This window comes from Parathielavia appendiculata, assembly GCF_033297405.1.
Source record: "Parathielavia appendiculata strain CBS 731.68 unplaced genomic scaffold N657scaffold_1, whole genome shotgun sequence".
In the NCBI taxonomy this organism is placed as follows: Eukaryota; Fungi; Ascomycota; class Sordariomycetes; order Sordariales; family Chaetomiaceae; genus Parathielavia; species Parathielavia appendiculata.
The window spans coordinates 1,665,988-1,686,226 of NW_026944220.1; the positions used below are offsets into that span (position 1 = coordinate 1,665,988).

A 20,239-nucleotide genomic window follows, 5' to 3' on the forward strand; every position below is an offset into this window, starting at 1 on the left:
AGCTCGGGACTGTACGATTTGTACGATCATCCTCTTAGAGCCAGCCGATTGACATCAACGGGGATTTTGGTGAAGACAAATGGACGCGATTCATGGCCCAGTTCGCGTGGATGGCCCTTACGAGGCCGAGCTCGAACGGACCATGCAGGAGCTTAAAAAGAGGAAGAAAGAGCTGGAGGATGCGGTGCACGAGGTGCGTTTCAAAGCCATGTCAGCCAGAAGCTGCTTTGCTAAACCCTCAGCAGTTGAGAGCTTCGGCTGTGGCTTCTGGCGCTGCGCCGTCGCCACAAGACTCGTTGGAGATCATGACAAAGGCGTACCTGGACATGGCTGAGGGAGAGCCACTCCTACCACCGCGAGGGTCGGTACTGCCTGCGCTACTAGCAATGCGGCGAGCTCAGCAGATCATCGCTGAGACTACCGAGTACACCGACTCGCAATCGGCCTCCTTGGAGCAGGTTAAGCGGAGGACAGAGGCAGAGCAAGTCAGCTTGCGTGAACAGCAAGCACTGCAGGCAGCGCTCAGGAGCCGAATCCGGGCATTACGCGAAGGCCTCGAGAACAGAGAGGAGAAGACTGGGGAACAGTTCGCCAAGGAGCGGATGGCTGAATTGAGGCACCAAAAAGACCACTGGGACAAGCAGACCTCGAGCCTCATGAAGGACTTGGACTGGTTCATTGGCGAGCACCTCGGGCCGATGCTGGCAGCCGAGGAGTTGGGGGGCCCGGTGGTCGGGGAGTTGATGGAAATCGACCCAGACGACCTCAGCGCCGGTTTCACCGCACAAGGCAAATTGAAGAAGACCAGAGACCAGCCCGACCAAGACGGGCGGCAACGACGGATTGACGATATTTGGGGCCCTCAGGACCAGCAGGGCCAGACAAACAAGAGGAGGCGTGAAGGGGATGAAGCTGCGGCAGCAAGCGCAGAAATGCGGGATCTGATGGAGCAGCTTATGAACAAACTGATGGAGGCAGGGGGCGAGACCTCAGGGTCGTATGTGGAGATACCCAGGGAATCCGCGGCAGCGAGATTCCTCGTTCGATCCAAGGTCGCAGTGTTCCATCCCAAAAATGCGCGCAGGTTACGGCTCGTCGACTTTGCGCGGGACTTGGAGGACTAGATAGAGCCTTGAAAGCACAGACGGGACGAGTTGCTAAGCCTTCCAAGAGCCATCCTCACGCTGCTGCGTAATGCAGACAATCATACTGTGTCTGGTGATCCCCCTAGCAAGGAGAACAGGTGAAAGCTCGGTCATCTTGGCTGTTTGTTTCAACACCAGACCATCGTTCCCCAGATACCCCGACCTTTCACAGTCGGATCGGCAGATGGCTGTCATGGCGTTCGCCGGGGAAACCAACGCGAGTATCGAGGCCGCTTGGCACCGCCAGGGCCGCTGGCCAATTAGCCTGATATTCTGGCCGTGGGGCACTCCACCCAGTTTACGCGTGCCGGCGCGTCACACTCTAGTAAAACGCTCTCACAGGGCCTATCGTGTCGCACGTCGCAAACCTCTCTACAACCACCATCAACGACGACAGCCTTTTCACGCCGAAAAGTATGACTGCCGAGACTACAATCACCCCAAACGAGCCTCTTGCCCCGACGTTGCCCCCAGCCAAGCGCCTCAAGACCGACACAGCCAACGAAACCATGGATTCATCCAACGGCACGGCCAAGCAACAGCAGGACCTGCAAGGACCCCCGCTCCTCATCAAGAAGCTCTCCGACAAGGCCCGTCTTCCGACCCGCGGCAGCGCCTTTGCAGCAGGCTACGACCTCTACGCGGCGCGCGACGCAACCATCCCCGCTCGGGGGAAGGGGTTGGTCGACACAGATATCAGCATGTCCATTCCGGTGGGGACTTGTAAGTCGACCGCTTCAGCCCGTGGCTTCCACAGGGATGAGAGTACTGAACGGAAATTGACGTATTATAGACGGTAGAATTGCCCCCCGCTCTGGGCTTGCCGCGAAGCACTTCATCGATACGGGCGCGGGCGTCATTGACGCTGATTATCGGGGACCTCTCAAGGTGCTACTGTTCAACCACGCCGACTCCGACTTTGAGGTGAAGGAAGGGGATCGAGTTGCGCAGCTGGTAATTGAGAGGATCTACACGCCCGAGGTAGTGGAGGTGCAGGAGTTGGAGGCGAGCGTGAGGGGCGCTGGCGGGTTTGGCAGCACAGGCGGGTTTGGCAGCACAGGCGGGTTTGGCACCACAACGACTAACTAAGCGCGGATGTATTTGTTTCGGGACGGCGCGAGATCGGATAAGGCATGGGATTCGGTATCTGGCAAACGGTTTACCAAGGCAACTTTTCGGCATTCAGCGTAGTCGTGACGGCATATATGAGCCAGCGTTCCTCACGAGAAAACTGGGCATTATTAGTATTGTCATAGACAAGGTCTATCGCGCTCTACCATTATATCCGTCCATATGCAATGCGTCTATACCGAACCAAACCTCCTCTAACCCATGTACAGCCTCGTGGCACGGAATTCTACCTGCGGAAACCTTAGACTATCAAGATGCCGGACAAGCCTCAACTCGGCCGCCTTGCTCTTCAGCAAGTGCATCTTCTTCTCCTCCGCTCCCGTCCCGCTCCCAACACCATCCGCATTCATCCCGGCCTCCCCCGCCTTTCTCATCGCCCCCTCCATCCGCTCGGCAGTCTTGGTCAGTACCTCGTGCATGCTGGCAAGCACCTTCTCGGCAGCCCTCGCAAGCGGCAGGTCCAGCGCGTCGACGCTATCCTCGCTCAGCCACGACTCCCGCTCCATCAATGCTGACCCTTGTTGTTGCTGTTGTTGACTGTCTTTCCCCCTGTTGTAAACGGCCTCACGCATGCGCACAGCCATGAGCGCGGCAAACATGTCGCCCGTCCCACTGAAATAGCAGTCAATGGCGGGGAAGACGATCTTGAAGGCGCGCGCCTTACGGTCCGAGGTCATGGTCGAGCCGACGACCGACAGCGAGGAGACGGGGTGGTCCGGGTGCGGCAGCGAGACGGACGTGATGACGATGTGCGGGATGCCGTAGCGCTCGTGCATGACCTGGATAGCGCGGGCGATGGATGGCATGTCGGTTATTTGTACTTCGGAGAGCAGTCTGATATCCGGGTTGTTAGGTTTAAGTGAGGTTGAAGGTCGGGGTTCGGAAGGAGGTGTGTGAGTGTGGAAAGGCGCTGGCTTACTCGGCTTCGAACTGGTTCGGGAGGACCAGATTTGCATAGGGAACTAGGCTCTTGTACACGGGTACGACGTCGGGGGCTACATAGAGGCTGCCATTGTCACCCATGACCGGATCCAGTACCCAAAAGAAGCTCCCAGGTTTCGATTTTGCCTTGCGCTTGAGCTCCTGTCCTATTTGTCCGACCGCTTCGAGCGCCGGGGCGCCAGGGACGTAGCCGGAGAGCATCATGTCGAAGTCATCGAGGTATGACTGCTTCAGCCCCTGGTATAGATCAGTAATCTCCTGTGCAGAGACCTTCGACCCGGTCCATTGTTTGTATCCGGTATGATTACCTGTCCCGGTGAGTCAGGAGAAGATCGCAGAGTGCTTAGGGACGCCCCAATGGCGTATAAGGAGAGCTGCAACTGTGGCAGACACACGTACTAAATTGCACGGTATTCAGCGCGGCCACGTCGCACCCCAGTGACTGAAGGCTAAACACGGCGATCTTATTGCCGACATATCTTGGGGAAGACTGTCAGCATCGTGACTTGCGAGAGGAGGCGGCCCGGTCAGACTCACCCGGAGACCACCTTCAACACTCAATTAGCATGGCGAAGCAACAGATGGATTCGAGTGATTCGCCCTACATGACTGGCGACCGCCAATACGCGAGTTTCAGGAATCGGCGAACCGTCACTCATTGTTTGGATGCTGAGAGTTGCGAGATTCGAAGACGGGGCGACCGAAGTGTGTGAGAGCAAAGTTGATAATGACGTGTGTGAAGGGAAGGACTCGATCTACGGGGTAGTTGGACGAAAGATATGAGACGAGATGCCGATCTAATAAAGTGTCACCGTCTATGCTGTGAAACTAGCAGTATTGACCGAACACTGTCCGATGTGTCGATACGAGGTCTGACACACTGGATGACTCTTTCTCGTCTACTTCTCATGGAAAGGCCTGGAAAATCGGGGCTGTATGTCCGTAATGCGCTCAGGCTGCTTGAAGCCACGCTCCACTGCGGGTTTGTCATGGAATTACCCCGCCATTCCCAAAGGCGCGCGGGAGCAAATGCGAGATTCAGGAGATTGACTTGGAGAGAAGAAGAATCGCATGGACATCCCTCATGTCAAAGCAATTAGATCAAGGCTAGATTTGCAGTGAGCCGGGCACGATTATTTGGTGTGTGTGACGGTTGCAGATAGTTTCAATGCCGCAAGTCTCGCCGAAGACTTCTAAGCACGACACCCGGCCAATGCTATACCCACTCCCGCAAACACCGTTCCGGTGCTAGTAGTGGTGCCCATCCATGCACAGAGCCAAATCTGTCGTGACCGTCGTATCAGTCGTCATATCAGAGATTTTCGGTTCTGTCTACTCCTCATCGCCAATCTACACAAATTTAGTCAGCACATATCCAAAGATCACAAGCGTAGCGTGTACATACCTTTGGCGCCAGATAGAAGCGCAAGTAACTGCTTCCCGCCAGGCTGTACTCAACCAGCAGCGGCACCTCGTTGGAGAGGCAAATCTTGACGGTGTTGGACAAGGCCGAGGCCTTGCAGAAGTTGACGAGGTACTTCAGGGAAAAGGTGAGCGAGACGGGTTCGCTGAGCTCGATATCGATCGACTCGGCCGGTTTATCGACGTTGGAGTGTTGCCGCAGCGTGACGGAGCCGTTGCCGATGTCACCCTGGCACGAGAACTTGACGCCGTCCTTGGTCGCCTCGATGGTCACTGCGCCGCGTGAGTTTAACAGATGATATTCTTCTCAGAGCGGAACTGCGGCTAGCATACCCGATTCAGACATGGCTATCAGATCTGTTGTGATGCGCTTGAACTCGGAGGCAGGCATGGTAATTGTCGCCGCGTACTCGGTCTCGGGAATACCCAGGTGCTCCTGGTCAATGTCCATGAGCTTGAGGTCGTACTCGGAGATCCTGTCAGACTCTGAGCTCTCAAAGACAAGGTTGAGAACATCGGGCGCATCCTCGGCCTTGAGCGTGAGGATATCCTCGTTCTGCGCCGCCCGTAGCACCTTGGTGAGGGAGGTGAGGTTTACACCGAGGGCAATGTTGCGGTCGCAGCGGAAAGGTGAGAAGCCCTCAGCCTTGAGCATCATAGACACAAGTGCGACATGGCTGTTGTCCATTGCCTGCAAGGCGATGCCGCTGTCATTGCAGTCGAAGTTGCAGTCCTGCACCAGATCCTTGATGGCGTCGACAACCTGTGCGAGGAAAGCGAAAATCAGAGATAGCCGCTCCCAATAGAAAAAGATATGTTGATTTGGCGTACCTTCTTCAGGATGCTCGCCTGCTCCAACCGTGCTTCCAACATGGCTGCGTCTGTCAGTTTCGAAAGTCTGCAATGCAAATGCGGAGTTTGTCAGTGGTGCAAGGTGGAAATTCTCACTGATGTATGTACGTGGCTGTCTGGCGAAACCGGTTCCAAAGGGGTTCTTGGGTGCTCGCGGTGGGTGGTTTAAGGAGTATGGCTTTTTGATTTGAGTTGCAGAGTTGAGTCGGATTTGGATGATGTTCAGCAGAATTTGGAACGGTAGGGGAAGATGGAGCTGGCACGCGACGCGCTTTCGCAAACACGCGACAGGCGTTAGATTGATTTCCTTTAACGGTTAGCTCCGCTAGCTCCAGCTGTTGGGGACACGCTTGGAGTCGGGTGGGGAGTCGATGCCGCCTCCAGTTCCAAGTTCAAACCCTGGACACCGTTTCCAAGGCACAGCAGTTCTATAATTTGGAGAACCTAACAGCGCTCAAACAAGCATTTGTTCTGTACAACAATTGATAACACTGCACATGCGCTGCCAAAGTCTAATTACAAGCCAATGCGGCTGGCAATTCCGCCAGTTCAATTGCGAGCAACAGTCCCTCCAACAAACGCCTGTCCCGTTGATCCAGTAGAAATTCGATGTTTTTGATGTTGGATGAGATGGTAACCGATCCAGTCGGAGAAAGGAGCGCCACGTCTATAAGGTACGAGTGGACAGGATGCAAAGGTAACAAAAGAAAGCTGAAGCATGTCAGCCTGACTAGGTTTGGTAGATCGTCGTCACTGTCATAACGAGTTGCGCGATGGTGCTGGCATGGTAGCGCGCTTCGGCCGCAGGTTGATGACCGTCTCGAGTTCTCGGAGCATCCCGCGGCTGGCCTCCGACTTCTCCCTGGCAGATTCTCTCCTCTCCCGATCTTCCTTCATTTTGGCGATCCGCTCCTCCCTCGTCAAGAGACTGCGAGGACGGGACGGCAGAGACACTGCCTCGAACACTTCTGCTTCGTCCGAATCTCCCTTTTGGCTTCCACAGCTCGAGTTCCTGGGCGACTCTCCAGTCAAGGCTCGGAGTGCCTCGAGCGCCCCTCCCTCCTCAACAGTCGTGAGCCCGCTTAATGATGATGCAGGTGAAAGCAGAGTGCTGATGGACGACAGCCTCTTCTCGTTCCGGTCAATGCCCGACGCTAGGGCGGCTTTGCCCTCTTCCCATGCTTGTGTGAGCATCTTCAGGTCTTGTCCAATGGATTCGTACTGCGCCATCAGGTTGGGTCCCAGTTCCGACACGTCCTCTGCCTCGTTGAGAGTCCTTTCCGACTCCTCTCGCAAAAGCGCAAATTTCGCTTGAAGGCCTCGAATACCCATCGATAAAGAGTTCAGTTTCATGAACTGCGACCGTCGTTTCTCCCGGTTGGGAGATAATGGCAGTTTCGTCTCGAGAATGACAGGGAAAGCTGGTCAGGTTAGCAACAGCGACCGCAATCCGAACAACAAGACTCGCTTACTCTCCTCTTCCGCGAGGATCTGGCGAACTCTCTCGAAGCTCTGGGCTGTAGCGTCATTGAGCGTCCTCAGGCCCTCCACCGCCGTTGACCATCGCAAGAAGTCGGTGTTGTCGCCCGCTGCCTCATAGGCAAGGAGGGAGCACAGCAGAAGCTTGCGAATGATGTGGAAGCGGGCGGCGGCGATCTTCAAGGACCGCAGAGACTCGCGATCGTCGAACTCTGTGTAGGAGAAGCCTTGCATCGCATCTGAGATGTCGAAATCACTGATGTCGTAGATATCATGGTATTTCTCCAGGTCCACCTGCTCGGCGAACCCTTTGATCGCCGAGGATACCTGCATGTAACTCTCGATGATATCTAAGAATTCTCCCCTCAACGCCTTTCGCAGCCTGCTGCAACGGCGCGTCTGGGATCGGTCCTCGATGCGGCTAATGGGAGGGAGAGGCGCACTTCTACAAGGGCGTCAGCGTTGATGGGTTGATAAACCTCTCAGAGGGTAATGGACTCACATCCTGTAACCACGGGAAACGAGCTCAACTTCCTGGATGAGTGCCAGTGCCGCACTGCAGGCACTGTCAAAATCTTGCGACTTGGAGACGAAAGTGGTCACCTCGTCTAGCGCCTGGTCCCTCAGATACCGAAGCCACTGCTGGCGGAAGTAAGCCTGCGAGACCACAGCAACCGCAACCATGAAGGCTGCCGAGAACGCCACGCGCTTCTTCGTCAGGTGCGAATATCCCCCCGAATAGACCCATTTTACCATCCATGCAACAACAAGCGCGGCGGCCGCCGTCGCTAACAGCCCTGTTGTCGAAGTTGGAGTGACACCGGTCAAAGTGGCCTCTGGTGCGTCCTTCGGCCGGTTGTGGTAGTTCTGCTGCCCAGCTATCGAGTGCCCACTCAACAATTGCGATGCGACGATCGTGTACCGGAACTGCTCGATGAACTTGAGGTTGTCGGAACGGTCTATCCTCGATGCCACGGCTTTCTGTTGCGCAAGAAGGCGCGCGAAAGGTCAGTATCAGTACGTTCTGTCGAAATGCATGTCGCCGCAGGAGTATGCTCACCGAGTATGAGTTCCGCAGCGTGCTGAATCGGTTCACCCCTGGCAGGTCCAGGTGCAGCGGGTCTGGAAGCTTGGCCCGGAAACGCTTTCTGACCATCGGACGCCCTACCGGCGCAAATGATGGGCTCGACGGTGGCGACTCATCGTGACGATGCGAGACTGATGGCGTAGCCCAGGCCTGCTGTTCTTCGCCTTCATCTGCCGCCATAACAGCTGTTAGCGTCCAAGATGGCATTTCTGGAAGGTCGTGTTGCGCTCGAGCAGCTGGACGGGAGCGGACCAACCCTTTAGATACTCGGCAAGCGGCGTGTGGTCTTGGATGACGGTCTCCATGAACGTTGCTGCTGCTGGAAGGTCCCGCGCCAATGGCACCAGTCCCCCGTCCGCCCGCCGACGCGCACCAGAGACAGCCCGTTTCTTAACCGATTTGTCAGTGGCGTCTCACAGCAATTCGACGCGACACACAGAGCCCGAGTTGGCGCAAGCGAGGCCTCTGGCAATGGCCACGATGGGAGAGGATCGGGACAGTGTAGGTTGCTAGCGTTCTGGGTGGTCGTCCCGGCGGCCGCTTTGCATGTTTCGGTTTCGGGGTCGTAAGCGCGCGGCCGGACGAAGAAGAGAGAGGAAGATTGGGCGCCCTCTTGATCAGTGACAGGATAATTAAACTGTAGATCACACCCGCTAAAAGCTCATTTAAGTGTTGAATGTCAACGTTACCCCAAGGCGGGCCTTTGTTAGATCGCTTGACCGCCGTCATTAAACGGTCGACTGGGAATACGGTAATACATCCTTCAGGGGTCTTTCATCCCGTCTTTCTCACACGCATGGAGCAACGCCATGCACAAACTGACATGTGTCCTTTAACAACAAAAAGTATCTACGACTCAGAAAAGCCATGGTTGGGTCTCTGTATGACAGGTGCAGCAAGGCTCGGCAGTCTTGTGATACTCGACGTAATGAAGGTGTGCAATTGATCAGCTTGCAAGGGTCAGCTCTTCCAATCTCGGAAGGCAGGACTGAAACGAATGCCGTAATAATACCGTATCCACACATCACCCCACAGGAGCTCCAAGCCATGTGGCTTGTCGGGTCGATCTCCTAAGCGGAGCCGCTGCATTGGCGGCTGCAAAAGCTCCCGCAGCGGCCCAGTTCATGACGACAACGACAGCTGTTGATTCGAGGTGTGAGCACATCGAAAGCGCCTACCCAACTTAGCTATCCTGCATGTGATTTTGACCGCCGCAGCAGACAACCAACGCGACCACTTCCGTCAAGCCGTATCCAACGACACATCACCACAACCATGCCTTCAGAACAAGAACTCCAAATATCTCCCATTGTGCAGGAGTCGGTGATGCACAACTCACGGGTTCGTCCACCCCTTTAGTCTCCTCCCGCCCATCTAAACCGGTTGCCGGATCGGCCATACCTCCTCAATGCATGGAAACAGATGCGTAACCCGACTCTGGCCGTCCCCTCCAGACCCGCGAACTTAGATCTCACCGAACCCGGTCTTTCAAGATTTGACCCAGCCTCTCTCGTTTACACAGCCCGCTAACCACACCACCTCGATGACCTCACAGACCCTCTACAACCTGCAATCCCTCACCGCCTCCCTCTTCGGCGTGTCCGCCGGCATCCTGGGCCTTGAGTCATACAGCGGCTTCCTCTTCTACCTGGTCTTCTCGCTGCTGACGGCCGTGCTCGTTTACGTGCTCCGCGTAGCGCCCACCTCGCTCGCTGGCGGGAAGCCTCCGCTCGACACAAGCAGATACTTCAGGAGTCCGTTTGAATTCTGGACGGGCGGGTTGATGAATGGGCTGGCGGGTTACATCTTAACCTGGACGCTGTTTTATGGGTTGGTGAGGGCATAATTGGAAGGGAGGTGCGTAGAGGTGACATTAATGGAGAAAAGAGGCGTCACGGCGTTTGTGGGATTTGTGTGTCCGTCAAGGGAGGAAACAGTGTGCGTCTTGTCCGACTTGGGTATTACAGGCCTATCAGGTCAACGAGTTGCCTGATTTCTTTCAACCTTCGGTTGCAAGAAACAGAGAGTCAAGGAAAGAAACACCGCTAGCGATTTATTAATTGTTGTTGCGGCCAGATACGTATTCAACATCATCCTCTCGACTACCCCTCTTAGCACCCGGTTCGAGAAAGCATCTCTGTCTGGGGACATGCCGAGGACAGCTGTCGCACTCCGCAGCATGCGATCAACAATCAGCGCTGTCCCCTAACAAACCAATATCATCAGCTATATTGAAAAATACATCTAACCAAACGAACGCAAGCTCACTCACTCTTGACAGCTCGGTACAAATGCCAACGGACTAAACGCTGACAGGGAAACAAAACACGCGAGAGCAAAGGAAGAAATCGCCACTCCCCCCTCATTCCACGATCTCAACAATCTTCCCCACGAACCCCTCCAGTCCAGATCTGTCTTTGCTCCCTCCCTCGAGCACCAATATCCGCGACCCCAGCTCGATCCACTCCCTCGTCGACAGCAGCTCCAACTGCACCTCGACGCTACCGTCCACCGCGAGATCCGGCACCTGCGTACTCTCCACGTCCATGTCCCCGGCAAGGCCGAACAGGTCATCCATCAGGTCGGCCGCCACCTTGCCACCTCCGCCATCCTCAGCCTCCCTCATCCTCGACACGCGCAACACCCGCGCAGCAGACCGGACACTCGCAACATAGACATTGACCAAGCTGCCCACCGTTAACGAGCCAACTCCCTGGTTGTCCTTGTCAAACACGGCCGTCAGCCCGCTGACTGCCTGCAGAGACAGGCCAGACGAGACCATGTGCTGGCTCGGCACGGCCAGGACCATGCCTTTGCGCAGTCGCGGAGTCTTGGTGACGGTCGAGGCTTGGCCCACCGCGCTGCTGTTCGCGTTCTCGTTGTGCTTTGGCGTCGGCGGCGGGTCGAAGACCATCCCAATGGACCCTACCTGGCCTGCCGTGAGGGTCTGCACGGGCAGACGCAGGTTGCGGATGCTGACGATGGAGGCAATGTGCCACTCTCCGCTAGTGGCAGAGGCCGTCACTGCGTTTTTCGACGCGATGCGGCTGAGTTCGCCCGAGGAGGGGTGCGAAACCGAGAGGCCGTAGCTGTTGGCAACCCCCCCGCGCTCGTCTGGAGGGGTACCGTGAAAGTCATCTTCATCCGAGGGGAAGGGACCGACGACGACCTTGTCCCCAATCGAGAGGCTGCCAAAACGGAGATACCCGGCGACGACGGTGCCGAGGTCGGTCTGCTGGTCTGCGTCGCTTATGGCTAGGGAGTAGGACGCGGGGAGGCTGAATTTATCTTCGATGTGGAATAGACATGCCGGCTGCTCCGGGTTTAAAGCCGCACCGATGTAGTCGTGAGATGTCGGTGTTGGAGGCAACGGGAGGCCTTGAAGCAGGGCATGCAGTGCGCCAATCCCTCGCCCATCGACTGCACTGGTCAACAAGATAGGAACGACAGAGGCCGGGTCGTCTTTCATCATCATGCTGTCCAGAGCTTCTCTTACTGCTTCTTTGTCGAACTCGGATACGCGATCGGAGTCGGACTGGACCGACCCACCTTTCACCATTTTGGGCACACGACCAGCCCGCTTCACGCTAGAGAGGATCTTGCTGAGTGTGGTGGATAGGCTCGACTTATTGGCGAGATCCAGTTTGGTGATGACGACGACCAGAGGAAGACCGAGCCGGAGACAAAGATCGAGGTGAGCCGATGCCAGGTCAACACCAACGCCATTACGGCCCAGCACGTCCAGAGCGGCGGACGTGGCTCCCGTGGTCGAAGTGAACTCAGCGCTGTCGGCAGCGATGCAGAGCAGAGTCCAGTGGGGCGCCCAACCGATGATGCCACGGAGGATCGTCCGCCGGTAGCGTGGGTGGCCAGCAGAATCCACCATGTAAACTAACCGGCCATCTTTCGCGAAGTCATGAATATCAATCCAGGACTCAACCCCACTGTGAGCGTAGTTGATGATATCGCCGCCATTGTAGCCAACAAGTTCCTGCGTGACAGACGACGTGATGCCAGACGCGACCTCGTGGAGGTGCTTCAGTAAGCCAAGGCGGCCTTTTCCACGGCCATTGTCCAGGTTCCCGGTCGAGAGAGTGCCTAGGAGAGTGGATTTCCCTGACGTTGTCGGGCCTGTGAGTGTAACACGCAATTGATCCGTGGTGAGAGGCCCTTGTTTTGCGTCTGGAAGGGTCTCAGCCGACCGCGCCGCTCCGGCCGATGTCTTTGCCGGTGATTGGGCGTCATCTTTGGGACGCAGATCGGGCGTGACCAAGGCCTCAGCAACCCAGAGCTTCGCCTGGTGAGACACTCCCTCGAAATCTGGCCCGGCAGAGTCTTCGGCACCGTTCGACTCGACCCATTCGCACTCTCCAACAGCCAACCTACGGAGCACTTCCACGTTGCAGCCGAGGCTGGCAGCCATAATGCGGAGGGTGGTAAGACTCTCGTCCATCTCGTCCTCGGTCAAGCCCGCGAGCGTGCCATCGTCCGCCACACCTATCTCATACAGCGCTCCCCTCGATGCCTCCAGCCCGGGCAGCAGCTTGCCCAGCTTGACGGGGGCATTGAGCGCCTCGCTCTCCTCGGGTAGTTGCGGGATGACCAGCGCAGGAGTGGCAGTACTGGCATGGTAGGGGCATGATTGCTGCAGCCTCCACAGAAGCTGAGTGGTGAGATGCTCGAGACGATCCTGGCGAGTCTGCGTCGAAGTAATAGAGGGTCCAGGGCTGACCGGGGCTGACTTCAACATCCTCGGGTCGAAAGGCTGCCGAGACTGGGTCGACCCGCAGAGCCGAGTCGCCGTGCTGATTCGCTCGTACTTCCTCCGTGGTCTTAGGAGCAAATGGAGCTTGTATTCGGTCGGCCCATTCTGCGGCTCCGGCTCTAGTTTGGTGACGCCGTAGTCGGAGAGCAGCCCGACGCCAACCGGTCCCTTCCGCCTCGCTAACCGGCCTGGTGTTGCAGACTTCTCGGCACCCCCCGGCCGGAGCCAAGGAGAAGCAACCCTCGGCGGGTCCGGGTCAAACGTGAAGACTGACATCGGACGTCCGTCAACCGGGGGTTGGCTTTAGGTGTTGATCCTCCCGCCTCTGCAAGAGGTGGCGGCGGGGAATTGAGTGCAGAGAGACGTGGTTGAAACGTCAATATGTGAGATCAATGAGACGGTAGGAATCCAGGTATTGCACAGTCGGTTGTCATTACAAGGGAGAGCCGGTGTATTCGTGGTATCATCTTGGAATTTCTGGAGCGGTCAAGCTCAATAAGAGACAGATGAAGGGCAAGAGTAATATCAGATGCCCCAACTGCAGTCACGGAACAAGCACGGTGTCTTAGTGAGAAGAAGCCATCTTGAGGAGTGCCGTTTCAGGTTCCGGGAATCAGAATTTTGGTGGAGGAGTGAGCTGTACCTTAGGTATGTTGACGAGGAACAGGCGGCGATGACTCCCAGCTGATGATGGAACGAGACAGTGCGCTGTCCTGTTTGAGGAACTGCCCGTCATGCCCATCTGGAGGCAGCTGTCAACAACTGCTAAGCCCAGATAACAAGCTACGTACCGAAACTGGTTATTGGCTGGCTCTGCCGCAAAACTGAATGTTGTGGCTTAACGCGATTCTAACACCAACCGCACAAAGAATGACCGAAGCAAACCTGCGCCGGCCTTGAAATCAATCAATCCAAACAACAATTTCAAGTTGCTTCACACCAAAGACTTCGAGTCGGTATACCTGTTGCATCACATTTCCTGCCGTCAACCACATCAGCGAGCGACTGCAGTTACCGAACCACAAACCTGACCGAGCTAGGGAAGAGCCAAAGATGGCGGTGTACCCGCCCGAAGATCCGTCTCCGCCCCCACCGCCTGGAGTTGAGCTTGGCATCATCAATCCGCCTTCGGCCCAAGAATCGGAGACGGACACAATCGAGCAGGCACAACCGGCGACGAAACATAAAAAGGAAACACAGAAGAGGAGGTGGCCAAGATGCCTGCGATGGCGGTCCAGAAAAGAGGATTCGCCAGAAGCCAGAGGAAAGACGAAGGTGAGCAGATGCAACTTTCGCGCCGAGTGCAGGGCGCTGTTCAGAAGTGGCGAATCACCGTCACGGCTCCTAACCCGTCTGTTCGAGAGCCAGACAATTGATTAGAGGCCGGCAGTGCCACAGCGCCTGTCCACGCCTCGGCTTGCGGCTAGGGGCTGAGACCAAGGGTCGTCAGCATTGCGAAGGCACGGGTGGAGCGCATCTGGAACAGACCCAAGACACGGGCTCGACCAGGGATGCAGCTGCCCAGTGCCCAGTGCCCAAGTTCCACCCGAACCCCGCCTGTCTCGTTCTCTAAACACCTCCTGTGCCCCTGAGGCTTCTATGAATTTTCCTCTTATTCATTTTGAAGCTCTGTTGATTTTGTCTGCTCCTGTTCAAACACCTCCTCTGATCGAAGCTAAAGATTTTGTCACAGCGCTCCATCATGGGGAAGTTCGGCGAACTGTTCAAGAAGTCAGACAAGTCGAAAGCTGAGAACCCCTACGCTCAGCAGCCCGTCAGCCAGAGCTCGCCTCCTCCGCAATATAGCCAATACAACCAGAGTCAATTCAATGACAACCGTCACATCTCTCAGGGGGCCTCATCCGGCTTGCCGGCTGGTCCCCGCCCCAGCGGTCTTCCTAGTCGAGTAGCTGCCGGCCCTCCACGCACCGACACCTGGGAGAGCAACAAACCGTCTTATACCGCTCCGCCAGTGTATTCTGAGCAGCGTGGGACCAGCTCCCCACCTCCCTCGTATAAAGGAAGCCCCGCCCCTTTCTCCGGCGGAAGGAGCCCTGCTTTGAGTCCTGCTCTGTCTTCCAACACGGCAAGCCCTGCGCTCCCTTCCAACAGAACGAGCCCATCGGTTGGCAACGCGTTTCCCAGGGAGAAGTACGGCGCCCGAGACGGCTTTGGAGGGAACAGATTCGGGTCATCGAGCACATCGCCCTATGACCGCTCCCCTGGACTCCCCTCTCAACGCCAGGGAGGCTATGGCGGGTTGGGTACAGAGAACGGGGGATTGTTCGACAACTACAAACCACCCAGCCAACGGTTCGCTGATCAGAGCTCTGATCAGGTTGGTCCGTTCTCTGGGGCCCCTGGACAGTACGGCGATTCCCAACAGATGACAGAGGACGAAGAGCTGGAATGGACGAAGGCCGAGATTGTGGGAACGAAAGTGGCAACGAACGAGGTTGCTCGTCGCAATGTTAGCAGATTGGCGGCCGCCAATGAGCAGTTCGACGCTATGAACGAGCAGTTGGTCCGAGAATGGGAAATGCTGAAGAACGCGGAGAAGAACATTAACAACTCAGGTACTTCTTCCCCTCCCGAGTCATCGTTAAACAGTCACTGATCAGATATTATAGATGGCCAAGCGAAAGTCGGCGGTGTGAACATAGACGATCTGGACGCAGCCAATACGTCGATGTTCAATCTCGTAGCAAACAGCAAAGCACGGGTTATGCAGCGCCATGAGAAGAAAATGGTAATCCAGCGGCAGCAAAAGCTTATGGAGCAGGACATCAGCATGGGAGCGGACGAGATCGGTCGGGAATGGGAAATGGAACGGCAAAAGCTCCAAGCTACCAAGCCCAAAGTCCTCGGTGGTTCTGCCCAGAAGACCGATGCCAGTAGGTTCCAATTTGAAGACGACACTGGCGAGCAACAAGCGTTGGACGACGAGTACGATGGACTCGTTGGGGAAATCGAGAAAGAGTCGGGGAAGCTGTTAGAACGGGCACAGTTCCAAGAGTTCATGCTTACCAGACAGAATAAGTTGATTGAAGATATGACGGTCAGGGTAAGTAGTCACCTCGGTCGGCTTGTCGTTTGAGCGCGTCAGATTTACTAACATGATACCATTAAGGCCGAAACCGTTAGTGATCATGTCGTGAAGAATCAGATGCGTCTCGATACCAGATACAACAGGCGCTGAAATATTCTGGTATCGATTACCACTCTCGGAAGGCTTATTGGGCAGTGTGGTTTCTAGGTTGGAAACGGGTGGTTTGTGGGCGTGCTCTTGCCGCGGTTTGTTACTTTGATCATTCCAAGTTGTTAAGAAGCCTTCTAATTGCAGACAACACAAGGTCTTAAGGCTGTGTGCCTATGGTTTCATTTCTTCCCAAAAGAATCGACTCTGAGGTAGCAGTGTAACAACGGGACCATATTTTCAACTGATTCACAAAACTCAACAAAGGGACTGTGGGCCACTTCGGAAAGTTTGTTTTTACAGCTTCACTGTTCAACGGCTGGCCCGGGTCAAACCCCCTGCCATGATTGTGGTAATCCCTTAGTTAAGGGGCCATGGCAGCGAAAGTGAGTGGGTTTTTGAAAGCCTTTGTAATTTATTTACGGTATCGCTTGGTGTGTTACTGTATTGTACACGTTATGCTGGCGCGGGCCTCTTTACCGCATCTGTACTTCGTAACAAAACTCTTTGCAGACTCCCCCGTTTCGAATTCATTCCAGAAATCCGACAAAACTGCGGCCCAGAAGCTTGAGGACTCATGGCGAAAAAGAGGAAGGGCGATGACGACCCAGGCGTTCTCAGAATTGGCAATAAAACGATATCCCTGGACGGATATTTGTGCAAAAAAACGAAGACTGATACCAGCTCGTCGGCGCCAAATAACGAAGATCCAAACCATCAACAGTCAACGCTAGTGCCACTACCACACTCCCTAAACTCAATTCCTCGAGGTGAGGGCGAGGGTTCTGCGAGGTCTGCGCATTCACGACCGCCAGCGGGTGATCCTCAATATTTCAGTGCCCGGCAAGCCCTGCCATTATGGACGCGACAAGATGATATCCGCCGTATTCTGCGACAGAAGGATGTCCTCATCCTCGTGGGCGAAACAGGCTCTGGCAAGAGCACCCAGGTGCCGCAATTCCTCTACCAAGAAAGGTGGTGTCAGAAGAGGAGGGTGAAGGTCAAGGCCGGCGAGGGTGTTCAAGAAGTCAGCGTGGGAGGCATGATTGCCATCACTCAGCCGCGGCGGGTCGCGGCGACGACGCTTGCTCATCGTGTTTCGCGAGAAGCGGGCACACCGCTCGATGGGCAAAAAGAGGGCGAGAGCAGCAACGGCCGTGTCTCGAAGGGTCTTGTGGGCTACTCGGTCCGCTTCGACCACCGTGTTCCCCCCGGAACCAGGATCAAGTTTCTGACGGAAGGCATGCTTCTTCAAGAATTGCTTCGCGACCCTCATCTCAGGCAGTACAGCGCCATCATCGTGGACGAGATCCATGAGCGGAGTGTGGATGTTGATCTGCTTTCTGGGTTTCTCAAACAAATCATTTCGGGAAACAAGGCTGGTCGTGGCGGGATCCCGCTAAAAGTGGTCATCATGAGCGCTACAGCTAACGTTGAGAGCATCAAGCGCTTCTTCTCTGAGACGAAACCTGAGAACCCTGCCCCTGCGCCCACGTCGGAAACCTCGGTTGAGTCTCTGCAAGTCGAAGGGCGGCAATTTCCTGTTGACATTGTCCATACGCCAAAACCAGTTCCAGATATCCAGGAGACTCTTCTCAAGACGATATTCAAGCTACACACCGAAGAGGCTCTTTCGGACAGACATGGCAGAAAAGACATCCTGGCTTTCCTCACCGGCCAGGAGGAGATCGAATCGGCTCAGAGACTTATCGAAGAATACGCTTCAACGCTTGACCCCAAGCTGCCAAAGATCAAAGTCTTCCCTCTGTTTGGCCAGCTCTCCATAGAGGCTCAACACGAAGCCTTTCAGCCGGTCAAAGGGAGCTTTACGAGGAAAGTCGTCCTGGCTACCAACATCGCCGAGACATCTGTCACTGTCCCTGGGGTGCGCTACGTCATTGACTGCGGGAAGTCGAAGGTGAAGCAGTTTCGGCCGAGGCTGGGCATGGAATCTTTGCTGGCAAAACCTATCTCGCAGTCATCTGCCGTCCAGAGGGCTGGCCGAGCAGGTCGTGAAGGGCCGGGCAAGTGCTTCAGACTTTATACCAAGGAGACGTACGAGACGTTACCAAAGACGGACCTTCCGGAAATCTTGCGAACCGACATTCTGAGCGCCATTCTAACCATGAAAGCGAAGGGGATTGACGACGTCCTGTCTTTCCCTCTGATGGACCCACCAGAAGTTGAGTCTGTCGAAAAGGCTCTATTACACCTTCACATTCTCGGCGCTCTCGGTGACGACGGGTCTATCACGGAAACGGGGCGCAAGATGGTGGCCTTCCCCGTCACGCCGCCCTATGCTCGAGTGCTTCTGGCCGCGGCGGATCACAAATACGACTGCTTGCTGGAGGCGATCGATATCATCTCTTGCATCACAGCTGGCGAGGACATTTTCCTTCAACTCCGGTCGGAAGAGACGAAAGAGGAAGTCGAGGAGTACCGCAAAGAGCTCTCCCGTCGCGAAGGAGACCTTCTGACATACCTGACGACAATGCAACTCTATGCAGCCGAGAATGCCGACCGAGTGCAGTGGTGCAAGAACCGCAAGATCAACATTAGAAACATGAAACAAGCGTGGAACATCCGGAAGCAACTTCGAGGCCTGTGTGTGCGACAGGGCATGATGGAGCAGCCACTGCCGGATCCCCAACCGTTCATGCCAACCTCGCCCGACCAGGCAGCTGTCATTCTCAAGTGCTTCCTAAAGGGATTCGCGCTAAAGACGGCCATGCTGGCGCCGGATAACAGCTACGTCACTTCTCATGGCAAACACATTGTGGCGATACATCCCTCAAGCGTTTTGCACGGGCAGAAGAAGGAGGCCATCATGTTCCTTGAGCATGTGTATACCCAGAAAAATTACGCAAAGAAGGTCAGCGCCATCCAGGCTGTATGGATAGCCGAAGCTCTGGAGCAGTAGAACTCAATACCTAGTCAACAGATACGTTCAGTTAGTAGCTCTACAGGCGGCATCTCAGAGTCTGTTCCCACACAAGCACCAACTCGCATATTGCTTCCTACATTAAGAGACTCATCATGCCGTAAGCCTCTCCTTCTCCGTTGACTGATATCTGAACCTCTTGGCCTCAAGTCACATGACGGGATAGTGTGCGATATATGTTCTACACTGTGTGGGCTAACCGCAGTTAACCACTGTCATCCGAGTCTTCTTAGGTTGACTTCTTGTGCCAGTGATTATTGAAGTCTTCGAAGCCACATGTGCAAGTATCTGGATGACCGTTAATAGTGACAACGTTTCCACGCAGAAATATCGATTTACCAGACGTGGGATTATCTGGGCTTCTATTGGAAGTCAGCACCTGTACAACTCTGTGCCAGAAGACAGTGGCAACTTGGAAGCGACCAAAGACGACTGAATACATGAACGCAGTCTCTATCTCACCATGAGACCATCCCTCCGTCTCTTGGCCTCGGCCATGTCCACAACAAAGGGCCTGACACCCGGCCCAATGGCGCTCCTCCCACCGATCTACCTCTATCGGCGTCTCCTCCGGGCCCACAGGAAACACCTCGATCCCGAAGAGCGACTGCTGGGCGATGAGTACGTCAAAGCAGAGTTTAGGAAACATCGGGATGTCGAGAACCCTGTACATCTGGTGAGTGTCCCAGTATTTAATCATGGTTTTGTTGACGACGAACGATCGGACGCGGCGCTAAACGGGCGGGGCGCTGTGCAGATTGGCTTTCTCACTGAGTGGCAGCTCTATGCGCAGGACATTGAGGGCGATTCGTGGCGGGGGCGGAAGCTTGATGAGGCCAAAATTGAGAAGATGAGCGGTATCGTTCTGCTATCCTGGACATCGATGCGCAGCGTTGTGCTGACCGAAGAATTCAGATGAGCAACTGGCCCAGTTGTACGAACTGATGAAGACGATACAGAAGCGCGGCACAGAGGGGCATGAGTCAGAATAACAGTCTTGAGGGAATGAGTTCTGGAGCATTGTATGACGGGGTACATCCATTGTCCGGCCATTTAATGTTAAACTCATAAAACCCCTTCGACTGCTTCGATCGGGGGCTGGAGCAGGAGCTGGTGGTCGTCTCGCCCTGAGGCGACGCCAGCGCGGCTGTCCCTCCCCAGCAATTGATTCAATGAACATACGTGCCCTGTCCAGACTTCCCGACTTCCATGGATATATCCACGCTTTAGCTTCCCGCCGTCTTCCAATCACAGCATCTACTACTGTTTTCCTCCATCC

The 20,239-nt window shown here is 55.4% G+C and overlaps 9 protein-coding genes across 9 annotated transcripts; 5 read left to right on the plus strand and 4 right to left on the minus strand.

Annotated features, from left to right (window-relative positions):
• Positions 1 to 79: 79 nt before the first annotated feature.
• N657DRAFT_652236 (uncharacterized protein) lies at positions 80 to 1,124 on the plus strand (the record flags this gene model as incomplete). The annotated part of the gene is made up of 2 exons (XM_062794274.1): positions 80 to 193; positions 246 to 1,124. 2 exons carry the CDS (start codon positions 80 to 82, stop codon positions 1,122 to 1,124), a joined length of 993 nt encoding a protein of 330 aa, XP_062652374.1.
• A 459-nt stretch (positions 1,125 to 1,583) lies between these two features.
• Positions 1,584 to 2,598, plus strand: N657DRAFT_639086 (putative Deoxyuridine 5'-triphosphate nucleotidohydrolase). Its single transcript, XM_062791707.1, has 2 exons — positions 1,584 to 1,868; positions 1,939 to 2,598. The coding sequence occupies exons 1-2, from the start codon at positions 1,655 to 1,657 to the stop codon at positions 2,232 to 2,234; spliced, it is 510 nt and encodes a 169-aa protein (XP_062652375.1). The 5' UTR covers positions 1,584 to 1,654; the 3' UTR covers positions 2,235 to 2,598.
• On the minus strand, positions 2,471 to 3,877 carry N657DRAFT_629671 (Ribokinase-like protein; the record flags this gene model as incomplete). Its single annotated transcript, XM_062790911.1, has 5 exons — positions 2,471 to 3,110; positions 3,196 to 3,526; positions 3,618 to 3,697; positions 3,756 to 3,766; positions 3,824 to 3,877. The coding sequence occupies 5 exons, from the start codon at positions 3,875 to 3,877 to the stop codon at positions 2,471 to 2,473; spliced, it is 1,116 nt and encodes a 371-aa protein (XP_062652376.1).
• Positions 3,878 to 4,578: 701 nt separating this feature from the next.
• Positions 4,579 to 5,513, minus strand: N657DRAFT_562727 (proliferating cell nuclear antigen; the record flags this gene model as incomplete). The annotated part of the gene is made up of 3 exons (XM_062788160.1): positions 4,579 to 4,913; positions 4,974 to 5,403; positions 5,472 to 5,513. 3 exons carry the CDS (start codon positions 5,511 to 5,513, stop codon positions 4,579 to 4,581), a joined length of 807 nt encoding a protein of 268 aa, XP_062652377.1.
• Positions 5,514 to 6,248: 735 nt separating this feature from the next.
• On the minus strand, positions 6,249 to 8,265 carry N657DRAFT_629673 (uncharacterized protein; the record flags this gene model as incomplete). Its single annotated transcript, XM_062790912.1, has 4 exons — positions 6,249 to 6,913; positions 6,965 to 7,416; positions 7,474 to 7,952; positions 8,032 to 8,265. The coding sequence occupies 4 exons, from the start codon at positions 8,263 to 8,265 to the stop codon at positions 6,249 to 6,251; spliced, it is 1,830 nt and encodes a 609-aa protein (XP_062652378.1).
• A 1,016-nt stretch (positions 8,266 to 9,281) lies between these two features.
• N657DRAFT_639092 (uncharacterized protein) lies at positions 9,282 to 10,128 on the plus strand. Its single transcript, XM_062791708.1, has 2 exons — positions 9,282 to 9,399; positions 9,614 to 10,128. Exons 1-2 carry the CDS (start codon positions 9,334 to 9,336, stop codon positions 9,902 to 9,904), a joined length of 357 nt encoding a protein of 118 aa, XP_062652379.1. The 5' UTR covers positions 9,282 to 9,333; the 3' UTR covers positions 9,905 to 10,128.
• A 292-nt stretch (positions 10,129 to 10,420) lies between these two features.
• Positions 10,421 to 13,099, minus strand: N657DRAFT_676366 (P-loop containing nucleoside triphosphate hydrolase protein; the record flags this gene model as incomplete). The annotated part of the gene is made up of 1 exon (XM_062795889.1): positions 10,421 to 13,099. The coding sequence occupies one exon, from the start codon at positions 13,097 to 13,099 to the stop codon at positions 10,421 to 10,423; it is 2,679 nt and encodes an 892-aa protein (XP_062652380.1).
• A 1,369-nt stretch (positions 13,100 to 14,468) lies between these two features.
• Positions 14,469 to 16,287, plus strand: N657DRAFT_639097 (uncharacterized protein). Its single transcript, XM_062791709.1, has 3 exons — positions 14,469 to 15,399; positions 15,454 to 15,887; positions 15,954 to 16,287. Exons 1-3 carry the CDS (start codon positions 14,526 to 14,528, stop codon positions 16,020 to 16,022), a joined length of 1,377 nt encoding a protein of 458 aa, XP_062652381.1. The 5' UTR covers positions 14,469 to 14,525; the 3' UTR covers positions 16,023 to 16,287.
• Positions 16,288 to 16,309: 22 nt separating this feature from the next.
• On the plus strand, positions 16,310 to 20,025 carry N657DRAFT_31488 (P-loop containing nucleoside triphosphate hydrolase protein). Its single transcript, XM_062786762.1, has 6 exons — positions 16,310 to 18,891; positions 18,961 to 19,060; positions 19,286 to 19,341; positions 19,411 to 19,581; positions 19,742 to 19,814; positions 19,876 to 20,025. Exons 1-4 carry the CDS (start codon positions 16,597 to 16,599, stop codon positions 19,579 to 19,581), a joined length of 2,622 nt encoding a protein of 873 aa, XP_062652382.1. The 5' UTR covers positions 16,310 to 16,596; the 3' UTR covers positions 19,742 to 19,814; positions 19,876 to 20,025.
• The last annotated feature ends 214 nt before the right edge of the window (positions 20,026 to 20,239 follow it).

Bases quoted from the DNA above. Each gene is read 5' to 3' on its own strand.
- N657DRAFT_639086 (XM_062791707.1), top strand. From the start codon at position 1,655: ATGGATTCATCCAACGGCACGGCCAAGCAACAGCAGGACCTGCAAGGA. The intron at 1,869-1,938 runs GTAAGTCGACCG...GACGTATTATAG, and splicing joins GTCCATTCCGGTGGGGACTT to ACGGTAGAATTGCCCCCCGC.
- N657DRAFT_639092 (XM_062791708.1), top strand. From the start codon at position 9,334: ATGCCTTCAGAACAAGAACTCCAAATATCTCCCATTGTGCAGGAGTCG. The intron at 9,400-9,613 runs GTTCGTCCACCC...ATGACCTCACAG, and splicing joins CGGTGATGCACAACTCACGG to ACCCTCTACAACCTGCAATC.
- N657DRAFT_639097 (XM_062791709.1), top strand. From the start codon at position 14,526: ATGGGGAAGTTCGGCGAACTGTTCAAGAAGTCAGACAAGTCGAAAGCT. The intron at 15,400-15,453 runs GTACTTCTTCCC...CAGATATTATAG, and splicing joins GAAGAACATTAACAACTCAG to ATGGCCAAGCGAAAGTCGGC. The intron at 15,888-15,953 runs GTAAGTAGTCAC...GATACCATTAAG, and splicing joins TTGAAGATATGACGGTCAGG to GCCGAAACCGTTAGTGATCA.
- N657DRAFT_31488 (XM_062786762.1), top strand. From the start codon at position 16,597: ATGGCGAAAAAGAGGAAGGGCGATGACGACCCAGGCGTTCTCAGAATT. The intron at 19,061-19,285 runs GTAAGCCTCTCC...GTTTCCACGCAG, and splicing joins ATTAAGAGACTCATCATGCC to AAATATCGATTTACCAGACG. The intron at 19,342-19,410 runs GTACAACTCTGT...ACATGAACGCAG, and splicing joins TCTATTGGAAGTCAGCACCT to TCTCTATCTCACCATGAGAC.